General features: G+C 38.4%; 1 protein-coding gene and 1 pseudogene across 1 annotated transcript; both read right to left on the minus strand.

Annotated features, from left to right (window-relative positions):
• Positions 1-1,321: 1,321 nt before the first annotated feature.
• On the minus strand, positions 1,322-1,756 carry LOC129149636 (60S ribosomal protein L26-like 1; annotated as a pseudogene).
• A 625-nt stretch (positions 1,757-2,381) lies between these two features.
• LOC129149710 (olfactory receptor 6C4-like) lies at positions 2,382-3,311 on the minus strand. The gene has a single exon (XM_054718595.1). The coding sequence runs from the start codon at positions 3,309-3,311 to the stop codon at positions 2,382-2,384; it is 930 nt and encodes a 309-aa protein (XP_054574570.1).
• Between the last annotated feature and the right edge of the window lie 9,466 nt (positions 3,312-12,777).

The raw sequence follows: 12,777 nt of genomic DNA on the forward strand, positions 1-12,777 counted from the left end.
GTCAGATGGGCAAAAATATATATTTTGGTATGCTGCAGGATTTTCATAATTAGTTTATGTGTGTCATCAGTTGAAAAAGATTGAAAATCACTGGTCTAAAGAAGCACCAAGGGGTGCTTTGCAAAGAACTGACCTTGGGAATCAGTTACAGAGACAATCTACTGGAATTTGCGTCCACTTGGCTTATCTGGAAAATAACAATAACAAAAGCCAGCTGCCTCTAAAAAATTAGGTAATTTGCTTTAAAAAATTCTTAAAATATTTGGATGCTGTTTCCTAAGGCATCCTTAGATGGCCCTTTCACTCTCAGCTTCCTAAGTTTCATCTACAAAATATGTCCCCTACAGCTCAGGCATCCTCAAGGAGCCCTATAGGTTTTGGTAACATAACTCAAGATTCCTACTCTTCTGAATCTTCCCTTAAGAAGAGATTGGATATTCACTCTGTTAGGGATACCTGGTAATAGTTTTCATTTCAATTTCATGACTGAAGGAGAGTTAGAGCCAGAAATACCAACCCTACAACCAGAGATAGTTTTTGTAGTAAATGTCTAAAGAAGAGATTTTTAGAATTTTCAGAGCAAAAAGGATGAGAAAGAAAATTATCTCAAACTTGATAAAGGATGGCCTTTATTGCAAGAGTAGAACTTTATTGCAAGATGTAATTACTAGATTATTCTGGAAATTGTCTAGTATTTCTTATAATATATTTGAACAACTTTCTAAAGACTTTGATAAAATGAAAGGCCTCATTTGTAAAGCTAAACTTTATCAATAAGCCCAAGACCACCATTAATTAATTAATACCATTAATTTTATTCAGATATTCCTCTTTTGTACATAGACTAACAAGGTTATATAGCTACATCTTTTTCCTATAAAAATTGATCTACTAAGGGGTTATATCTATATTATTTTATATCATATTAGAAATCAAAACTGAGAAATTAAAAAATCTATATATTAATTTGTTTTAAATTACTATAGTAAACACATCTTAAAACACAAATAATATATTTTTATTTAGCATAACTATAATCTCAAAAAAATAATGAGAAGAGTGGTATTGTTTCACATTTTTGAAAATTTTTAAAATGGTTCAAAAATATATTTGCTAGAAAGAAATATTTGTTTTTTAAGAATACATTTCCAATTTTTATTCATAAAATTAATCCAAACAGCAGAAGAGATATACAGAGCCAAATATCAATAACAAACCAGGAAGGAAACAAAATATTCCAGAGACATTTTGAACAATTTTAAAAGAATACACACCAGGCTAAAAACCTACAGCTAAACCATGGTTGCCCAACAGGTTACATTTATTCCTGCATGTTCTCAGTAAGTTCTTCCTTATATTTGCCTTTCTCTTTTCCAACTTGTCGAGATTTGGCTTTGTTCAAGAATTTTTTTTCCGATCTTTGTCCAGTTTTAGCCTGGTGATAACCACCTTGGGGGGTGAATGCCCACGTGGACAGGTGTGCCGTAGCCTTCTCACGCTGCACCCGCTCCATGTAGATGACATGTTTCTTCCTGTACACCTGCACTACCTTGTTGATTTGCTGACCTTTGTGGCGTCCTCGAACCACCTGTACCGTGTCGTCCTTGTGGATGGGCATGGAGCTGACGTTGTACTTATGCTGCAGCTCCTTGGAGAGCGGGGAAGACGTGATCTTGGGGCGCATGTGCAAGGGGGCGTTGAAGTGGCATTTGCGGTTTTTGCTGCGGTTCGAGGTCATGAAGGGGTTGAACTTCATGGTGACTATCTGGCTCCAGAAGTGGTCAGAACTAGAAAGAAATACTTAAGCTATTTTTTTTTTTTGGGGGGGGGGGAGGGAAGATTTCTCCATTGTCAAGTTTGAAATATAACTTTGATATCTTTTCATAATAAATTCATCTTAGATATTGCTTTAATAAGGGAGAAGTTCTGTGTTTTCATGGAGAGGAACTTTATGAATGTGTTCAGATTTTTCTCTGAGTTTGAGGTATGCCACAATCTGTATGGCAGAATCAGGATTTGAAGGAGGGGCCGATGCCCAATTGAAAATGCTAGACAAAAATATGAATTATTAAGGGGTGGGGGCCAGGTGGAGATTCTTTCTTGAAGAGGCACCCAAGACCAATCCTGTCTGCTTTTTATTCACTTTGAGTACACATTTTCCCTTTAGCAATGCATACAGGCAGATCAAAGGTAAAGTTTGGTATACAATGTAAAGATTATCAGGTCAGAAAATCACCTTGAGCCATTGCAATCATGGCAGCGCAGTCCTGCTGATATTCAGCTCTGCTGAATATCAAAGTTCATTGGTCTTCCAGTGTCGCTTATGCACTTTTATGCTAATTGCAGTTTGCTTTAGCCTCCAGCAGAGGTCTTTATGTTCATTAAGGAGTCATAATCTTTCTGGTCACATCCTTGAAAGCTTGTTTTACTTGTTTATTCCTTAGAGTGTAAATGAATGGGTTCAACAAAGGGGCTACTGAAGTATTGAGCAGAGCGACTCCCTTATTGAAGGCAATTCCTTCTTTTGCTGAGGGTTTTATGTACATGAATATGCAGCTGCCATAAGAGAGGGAGATGACAATCATGTGGGAAGAACACGTGGAAAAGGCCTTTTTCCTTTGCTGAGCAGAGGGGATCTTCAGAATAGTCCAGATGATGTTTGTATAGGAGATACTCACCAGCACCAGAGTGACCACCACGGTCACAAATGCTAAAATAAAGTCAACTATCTCCAGGAGTCTTGTGTCTGAGCATGATATTTCTATGAGGGGCCCATAGTCACAATAATAATGATCCAGTATATTGGAGTCACAGAAATCCAGCTGACTGGTTAGGATGATTGGGGATATGATGATCAGGAAACCACCTAGCCAGGAGCAGAGAACCAGCTGGGTGCAAACCCTGCTGCTCATGATGGTTGTGTAATGCAGGGGTTTACATATGGCCACATAGCGGTCATAAGCCATGGCAGTCAGAAGGTAAAACTCTGTGGCCCCGAAGAGTATGGCAAAGAAATACTGAGTGAGGCAACCGGCAAAGCTGATGCTCTTCTTCCCAGTTAAGATGCTGAACAGTAGCCTAGGAGTAAAAGTGGTTGTGAAGGAAATTTCTAAAAAGGAGAAATTCCGGAGGAAGGAATACATGGGAGTCTGGAGGTGGGAGTCCAGTAGTGTGAGGGTGATGATGGTCAGGTTTCCAATAATACTAAACATGTAGGTCAGGAAGAGAAGTATAAAGATGACAAGTTGAATTTCTGGGATGTCTGTTAGTCCCAGAAGAATGAATTCTGTCGGAAAGGTTTGGTTTTTCATTGTTAACTTTTACGGCCTAGGAAGGTACAAGGGAACAAAGTTGGTGTTTAGAAGGGAAGAAGTGCGCAGGAACATTCAGGAGAGGCTAAGTTATTTTTGTTGAATTGATTCAACACCCTCGACCCCCACCCCCCGTCAATTTGACTCAAATGAGATTTTCTATTGGATAGAGACTGCCTCTTCACAATAATTTTTGTTAAATTCCCACATAGGAGGATTTTTCTCCATGGCTCCTTTTCAGGCTCTTCATGTACTTTCCTAGCGTATCTTCTAACCCAATGCCTAAGTTATCATTTTCTTCATTTAGTGTCTCTTTGAAAACTTACTTTTGACCTTTTATCTGCTAATTTGGCAGTGGTGTCTCCTTTCCATCACTCTCTTGGTCTTAGTGTGAGAAGAAAAGCTAACTATGTTAGCTCTTAGTTGAGGGACCTTTAGGAGGGAATAAGCAATACTGTTATAACTGTGTATCCAAAGAGATCCCCAAATTCCCTTAGATTTTTAGAATTTGTGGACCATTGTGCCTAATATCAGTCTCTAAATCTTTTCAGTCAGTGTCTGCTTTCCCTCAGGTCCCAGTTTGCAGATGACATGATACTGTATATAGAAAACCCTAAAGACTCTACCAAAAACAACTAGAATTGACTAATGAATTCAGTAAAGTAGCAGGATACAAAATTAAAATACAGATGTTAAAAAAAGTAAAGTTAATATTCAGAAATTGGGGGCATTTTTAGCCTATCTAATAAAAGAGTAATATGCAAATTGACCATCACTCCAACACACAAGATGGCTGCCCCCATGTGGTCAAAGATGGCTGCCCCCATGTGGACTCAAGATGGCTGCCACAAGATGGCCACTTGGGAGTGCAGTTGGGAGGGATCAGGCCAGCAGGGGAGGGCAGGTGGGAGGGACCAGGCCTGCAAGGGAGGGCATTTGGGAGCGATCAAGCCTGCAGGGGAGGGCAGTTAGGGGAAAACTGGCAGAGGAGCAGTTAGGCATCAATCAGGTGGGCAGGGGAGTGGTTAGGGGGTGATCAGGCTGGCAGGCGGAAGTGGTTAGGGGCAATAAGGAAGGCAGGCAGGCAAGCAGTTGGGATTGTGAGAGGGATCGGGCCTAAATGGGCAGTCGGACATCCCTTGAGGGGTCCCAGATTGGAGAGGGTGCAGGCTAGGCTGAGGGACACCTCCCCACCCCCCGTGCACGAATTTCGTGCACCTGGCCTCTAGTATACCAATAATGAACTATCAGAAAGAGAAACTAAGAAAACAATCCCATTTACAATTGCAACAAAAAAATAAGGTACCTAGGGATAAATTGAACCAAAGAGGTAAAAGACCTATACCCTGAAAATTGTAGGATACTAAAGAAAGAAAATGAGGAAGATACAAATGAGTGGAAGCATATTCTGTGTTCATGAATAAGAATAATTAACATATTAAAATGCACATATTACCCAAAACAATCTATTAATTCAATGCAATTCCTATTAAAATACCAATGGAATATCTCACAGAGCTTGAACAAATATTCCAAAAATTTATATGGACCCACAAAAGACCCGGAATAGCCTCAGAAATCTTGAGTTAAGAAGAACAAGGTGGGAGGAATCATGCTATCTGACATCCAACTATTCTACAAGGCCATTGTAATCAAAACAGCATGATACTGGCATGAAAACAGGCATGTAAATCAATGGGACAGAATAGAGAGCTAAACCCACACCTTTATGGTCAATTAATATTTGACAAAGCAGCCCTAGCTGGTTTGGCTCAGTGAATAGAGTGTCGGCCAATGCACCAAAGGGTCCCAGTTTAAATCTGGTGAAAGGCACATACCTCAGCTGCAGGCTCCTCCCTGGCCCAGCCTGGGTGGGGTCTTGTGCAGGAGGCAACCAATTGATGTGTTTCTCTTACATGATGTTTCTCTCTGTCTTTCCCTCTTTCTTCCACTCTCCCTAAAAATCAATGGAAAAATATCCTTGGGCGAGGATTAACAAAACATAAATAAAAAAATAAAGAAATTAAAAAACTTTTTGTCAAAGGAAGCAAGAACATACAATGGGGTAAAGACATTCTCTTCAATAAATGGTGTTGGCAAAGTTGGACAGATACATGCAAAAAAAAAAAAAAAAAAAGAAAAGAAAAAGAAAGAAAAAAGAAACTAGATCACAACTTACACCATACACAAGAATAAACTCAAAAGGGATTTAAAGACTTAAATGTAAGTCATGAAACCTTAAAAAACCTAGCAGAAAACAGAGGCAGCAAAATATTGGACATTTTTTGTAGCGATATTTTTAAATATGTTTCATGACCAAGGGAAACAAAATAAAAATTAAACAAATGGGACTACATCAAACTAAAACGCTTTTACACAACAAAGGAAACCATCAGGAAAATGAAAGACAACCCAGTGAATAGTAGTACATATTCATCAATGATACATCTGATAAAGGGTTAATTTCCAAAATTTATAAAGAACTTATATAACTCAACACCAAGAAAACAACCCAATGAAAAAATGGGCAAAGGACTTGAATGGACACTTCTTCAAAGAGGACATACAGATGGCCAGTAGACATATGAAAAGATGCTCAAGGTCACTAATCATCAGAGAAATGCAAATTGAAATCACAATGAGATTTTACCTCATAGCTGTCAGAATGGCTATAACTAATAAATCAGCAAACAAGTGTCGGCAAGGATGTGGAGCAAGGGGAACCCTTGTGCACTGTTGGTGGGATTGCAGATTGGTGCAGCTACGTGGAAAACAGTATGACGTTTCCTCAAAAAATTAAAAATGGAACTGCCTTATGACCTAGTGATTCCACTTCTTGGAATTTATCAGAAGAAACCCAAAACACTAATTCAAGAGAATATATGCACCCCTTTGTTCCTTGCAGCTTTATTTACAATAGCCAAGATGTGGAAGCAGCCCAAGTGCCCATCAATAGATGAGTGGATAAAAAAGGCTGTGATACATCTACACAATGGAATGCTTGTGGCTGTAAAAAAGAAGGGACTCTTACCTTTTGGGACAGAATGGATGGACCTGGAGAATATTATGTTAAGTGAAATAAGCCAGTCAGACCGCATGATTTTACTTATATGTGTAATCTAATGAACAAAATAAACTAACAAAATAGAAACAGACTTACAGATAATGAGAACAGACTGACAGCTGTCAGAGGTGCGGGGGGTGAAAAAGGTGAAGGTATTAAGAAGAAAAAAACACACATAGACATGGACAGTAGTATGGTGATTGCCATGGGGAAAGGACGTGGAGGGAGGTGGAAGAGGGCCAAGGGAGGATAATGGTGGTGATACTTGGGGTGGTTAGCACAGGATACAGTGTGCAGATGATGAGCTATCGAGTTGTACACTTGAAACCTGTATGTTTTATTAGCAAATGTCACTCCAACAAATTCAATAATTTTTTTTTAAAACAGTTGCAAGTATCATTTGGGAGTTTCTTTTTTTATTTAACATATATTTTTATTGATTTCAGAGAGGAAGGGAGAGGGTGAGATAGAAACATCAATGATGAGAGGGAATCATTGATAAGCTGCCTCCTGCATGCCCCTTACTGGGGATTGAGACTTCAACCCAGCCATGTGCCCTTGATCAAAATCGAACCTGGGACCTTTTAGTCTACAGGCCGAAGCTCCATCCACTGAGCCAAACCAGCTAGAACTGGGAGTTTTACTGAAGAATATAAACAACTAGGGGGCTATTTATACCATACTTAGAGAATTCAAGTAATTATTTGTTGTTTATAGCTGAGGAATAGGGTTCTTAATATTTACATAGCTATTGTAAAATTTAATTTAAATTATATTTCACTTTTATTTATTCTTCTCCATGGTTCTCAAATTCTCAAAACTATTCTCAGCAGATAACTCACCTACATTTTATTGATAATTAGTAAAATTTTCTCTGGCATGATCCTCCTCTTTACCTTTCTTCTTTCAAGACAGTTCTGTCCTACACTCATCTTTTCATACTCTGTTCAAAAGAGTTGATTACCCCTTTTGTGTCAAAGGTTAGTCCCTCTCTGACTCTTGAAATTAGAAACTAGTAAACATATTACCATCTTCTAAATCAAAAAGCATTTAATGTACATTGATTTATTTGGTTACAATTATAATAACAATAAATAATTACCATTAATTGAGAACTTACTATGTGCCAAGTCTTGTCATTATTTTATTTGATTCACATAATAATCCTTTGATATAGGTATTATTACTATCCCCATTGTGCAGATGGGGAAACTGAGTTTTGGAGCAGTTGTTAAATTGTTCCAACTTCCACAGCTAGTGTACTGTGGAGTCTGACCCAGTGCCACCTGATTCCACAGTCTGCACACTTGACTCCCAGGTTGTGCTGATTTCCCATCCTCACACTGGGATAGAGCGGTTATGATCATTATCTCAACCTTACAGATGAGATAATGTGGATTAATTATACTGTAAGGATAATAATGGTAATGATGGTGAAACTGAGGCTGGGAAAGTTTAAGTGCTTTGACCAAGAACACACAGCTAGCACATTCTTCCGAATCTAAGACACATGAGGACCAAACTTGCTTCTTTATTTCTTAACAAATTTATTAAATGGTGATTGCATATTGAAAAATATTTGGCGTATTTATATTTTGCCTCTACGTTATCTTTGATTTTTTCTTCTAATATTTTCTTCTGTTTTTTTTTCTAATATCTTCTTAATTTCTGGTTTTAACTAATGGGTCCTTCATAATTTTTCATCCTTTCTTCAAAGTCTAAAGATGCATGTCTTACTCTTCTTTCTTCTAAACATACATTTTCCAGAAGTTGCTCTTGCTTGCTCTAGTTTCCAAATGAGTGAAACCATCCTGTCCTGTAGCTGTCTCATGCTGACTCTCAAATAAATATTTCAAGGCCTGAATTCTTATTTCATTTTCAGCCTCAGATTTTTAACTCTCATTTTCTTTTGTATGTTTTTCTCTCAAATTAACCTTAAAATGTTAACAATGGTATATTTTATGATCCCATTTTGTTAAAAAGATATATATGCAGCCATGCTGTGGTGACTCAGTGGTTGAGCATCAATCTATGAACCAGGAGGTCACGGATTGATTCCAGGTCAGGGCATATGCCTGGGTTGCAGGCTCGATCCCCAGTAGGGGACATGTAGGAGGCAGCTGATCAATTATTCTCTCCATTGATCTTTCTATCTCTCTCTCCCTCTCCCTTCCTCTCTGAAATCAATCAAAGATATATTAATAAAAGACATACATGTATATAAACATCTTTTATATGATATAAAACTATATTTTTATGTATATTGTCACATATGTCTGAAAAAAATAAACAGTATTCTTCAATGAAGTTAAATGAGGAAGTGGGCGACATACAGGGAGCTGTCCCTTTTTACTTTATACTTTCATAACCTTATACCTGCCTATATTGTATGAAGGTTATAAAACAAGTATAAGTTCATTTTAAATAAAAAAGTCACAGTTATAAGATTTTATATCCTACAATCATGGACAAATAACACTTATATAACTATAAGCTGAGAATATACTTACACTTGACTTCAGGGCAGTGATGTGGGGTTTTACCCGTCCATGTCGTGGGATGAATCACAAGTGCGAAGTCAGAGGAGAGTGAAAGGTGGCATAAAACTGAACTGGTTTGTTTCCCACCAGTACTTATTGACCTAATTATTCACAGAAACGTACAAGCTTATGAAAATTTAGTAGAAAAAATCCCGCTGGTCCTACCATATATGAGCTTATCTGTCACTTGCTACTTCTTATTTCCACATCAATTTAAAATGCACCCTGACGTATATAATTTTATTAACCAATGTCACCTTAATAAATTTGATAAAAAAAAAAAAAATAAATTGTACCCTGGCCAGTAAAGTAACCCTTTGAGATGTGACTTATTTAAGTTAAGCATACTTATAGTAGTGATAATAAGAGCACCCTCACTTCAAAGTCTTATTTCCTCTGTTCTGACTTGTTTGAGCCGGGATATATGCTGCTTCTGATTTTACACGAGGCTGAAACATATTTAAAATGTTTGTATTTAGGGAGACCTGAAGATAATTAGCTGAGGAAAGAAATGAAAGGTCCCAGGAGGCCCACATTGAGAGTAGGCTAATGAACCCTATTTGTTGAGAACTCTGGAACTGAACCTTTAATAGGAGATTGGGGAAGAAGTCCAAAGAGACGCCAAGGAATTTAACAGGAGAACATCAGGATAGTAAGAAAGCTTTGTGGAAACTGCAGTAATGATAATGATCAAAAATAACCACAGAAAGTAGAAAAACACATTCATTTTGAGCACTTTACTTCATGCTGAACATAATGCCAAACAACATGTCTTTATTATATTTAAGTACAATGCTGGATAATATTTAAAAAGTCACAGTTGTAGCATTTTATGTTCTATAATCACAGACAAGTAACACTGAATAAACTATACATTTATTATTTGTTACCGTTCATAACACCCATATACTCCTCAAGAGCAAGATAGTAGCAGTTAGAGCATTTGTCTTCTGTTGCTGTGGTGATGTTATCTTGGTCAAGTAACATGAGATACAAGGAGGGGTTAGCATTTTCTCCATTAGTGTCTTTTCCTTCCCATTAGTCTTTGGTGTCCTGATAAGTGTTCTCTGATGGAAGACTGGAGCCCTGTGTCCTTCCTCTATCTCCTCTACAAGGCTGGAAAACCCTTTTCCCTGTTCACCGCCACTCCCACGCAAACCTTTTCAAATCCACACAGTCTCAACCTCTACATCTTTACATGGAAATGGTAATTGTCATGTGGCTCTTCAAGAGCTTTCAAATAAGAAGCTCCTTGACAGAAGAATTTTCAGATTGCATGAAGCAGAGGAATATGATGTTAGAGGGATCAGCGATTGACTTCAACCAAGACCCTAGGTGATATGACATTAATTTTCTTTTTCTTATTTTTTTGACTTAGAACTTTATTTTTTACTTTTTTAAATAAATATTTATTGTTCAGATTATTACAGTTGTTCTTCTTGCTGCTTTCAAGATTTTGTCTTTGTCTTTTGCTCTTCGCATTTTAATTATGATGTGTCTTGGTGTGATCCTCTTTGGATTCCTTTTGTTTGGGGTTCTCTGTGCTTCCTGGACTTGTAAGTTTATTTCTTTCACCAGGTGGGGCAAGTTTTCTGTCATTATTTCTTCAAATAGGTTTTCAATATCTTGCTCTCTCTCTCCTTCTGGCACCCCCATAATTCGGATGTTGGTACACTTGAAGTTGTCCCAGAGGCTCCTTATACTATCTTTATATATTTGGATTCTTTTTTCTTTTTGCTTTTCCAGTTAGGTGTTTTTTGCTTCTTTGTATTTCAAATCTTTGACTTGATTCTTGCAATCCACTAGTCTGCTGTTGGATCTCTGTATATTATTCTTTATTTCAGTCAGTGTGTGCTTAATTTCCAGTTGGTCCTTTTTCATATCCTCGAGGGTCTCGCTAAATTTATCAGCCTTTTCTAGAAAATTCCTGAAAAACCTTATAACTGTGGTTTTGAACTCTATATCCAGTCCTTTGCTTTTCTCCATTTCTTTCATTTGTGACCCGTTTCTTTGTCTCCGCATTTTGGCTGCTTCCCTGAGTTGATAGAATGGCTTTGTGTGCTAGGTGTCCTATAGGGCCCAGTGGCTCAGCCTCCCCAGTTACCTGAGGTGGACACTATTGGTGCACCCTTTGTGGGCTGTGTGCACAGTCTTGTTGTAGTTAAGCCTTGATTGTTGTTGGTATCACTGGGAGGAATTGACCTCCAGGCCAATTGGCTGTGAGGATCAGCTGTGTCTACGATGGGAAAACTTCTGTGCTGGAGACACCCTATGAGACAAGACTTGCAAAAGACTCTGTCCTTAACTTGGATGGGGTGGAGTCTCAGGGCGGAGCAGACAGCATTGGTTTCCCGTCAGGCCTGCCCTAATAGGCCCCTGTGTCTCAGTGTCCCGTGGTAATTGCTGCAAGCACCTCTGAGAGAAATCTGCCTTTGAGTTCTGCCTATTGCCAGACAGTCCAGTTCCTCCCCGAATGAGTCTGGGTCCCCAGAGTCTCACCTGAAATTGGAGTTCATTGCAGACGGGAGCTTTTGTCTCCCTCCCATTTGAGTAAGCCAGCCGCGTACTCAGTTCCCCACCCTCTCTGCGCGCACCTTGGTACCTCTACCTTCTGCAGTTCCTCTGAGTCTCATTGTGCTTTTCTCTTTCTTTCTAGTTGTAGAATTTCCACTCAGCCAGTCTTCCTGTGGTTCTGGATGATGTCTGTTTTGTCTTTTAGTTGTAGTTTTGAAGTTGTTGTGCGAGGCGTCAAGTTCAGGTGTTTACCTATGCTACCTTCTTGGTTTCTCTTATTTCTTTTTAAAAAAATATTTATTTTAATTTTTTGACAGTTTATGGACATTTTATTATATATATGCAATATATTATATATATATATATATATATATATAATTGTTTAAAGTATTACATATAGTAGTACATATATCTTCTTTATTTCCCCATTGACCTTCCTAGCCTCTCCTCCCCCCCTGTCGCATGCCCTCATCCTACCCACAGTGTCTTGTGTCCATTGGTTGTGCTTATATGCATGCATGCAAGTCCTTTGGTTGATCTCTTTCCCCCCATCCCCAACACTCCCCAGCCTTCCCGCTATAATTTGACAGTCTGTTCGATGCTTTACTGCCTCTGTATCTATCTTTTTGTTCAACAGGTTATAATGTTCTTTATTTTCCATAAATGAGTGAGATCATGTGGTATTTTTCTTTCATTGCCTGGCTTATTTCACTTAACATAATGCTCTCCAGTGCATCCATGCTGCTGCAAATGGTAAGAAATCCTTCTTTTTTATAGCAGCATAGTATTCTATTGTGTAGATGTACCATGGTTTTCTAATCCACTCATCTGCTGATGGGCATTTAGGCTGTTTCCAAATCTTAGCTATGGTGAATTGTGCTGCTATGTACATAGGGGTGCATATATCCTTTCTGATTGGTGTATCTAGTTTCTTGGGATATATTCCTAGAAGTGGGATTACTGGTTCAAGTGGGAGCTCCATTTTTAGTTTTTTGAGGAAACTCCATACTGTTCTCCACAGTGGCTGAACCAGTCTGCATTCCCACCAGCAGTGCATGAGGGTTCCTTTTTCTCTGCATCCTCACCAGCACCTGTCATTTGTTGATTTGTTGATGATTGATATTCTGACAGGTGTGAGATGGTACCACATTGTGGTTTTGATTTGCATCTCTCGGATAATTAGTGACTTTGAGCATGTTTTCATATGTCTCTTGGCTGTCCTTCTGTCTTCTTTCGAAAAGATTCTATTTAGGTCTGTTGCCCATTTTTTTATTGGATCATTTATCTTCCTTTTATTAAGTTGTGTAAGTTCCCTGTAGATGTTGGAGATTAAAGCTTTATCAGTGAT

The sequence above is a fragment of the Eptesicus fuscus genome, chromosome 7 (assembly GCF_027574615.1).
Source record: "Eptesicus fuscus isolate TK198812 chromosome 7, DD_ASM_mEF_20220401, whole genome shotgun sequence".
Taxonomy (NCBI): Eukaryota; Metazoa; Chordata; class Mammalia; order Chiroptera; family Vespertilionidae; genus Eptesicus; species Eptesicus fuscus.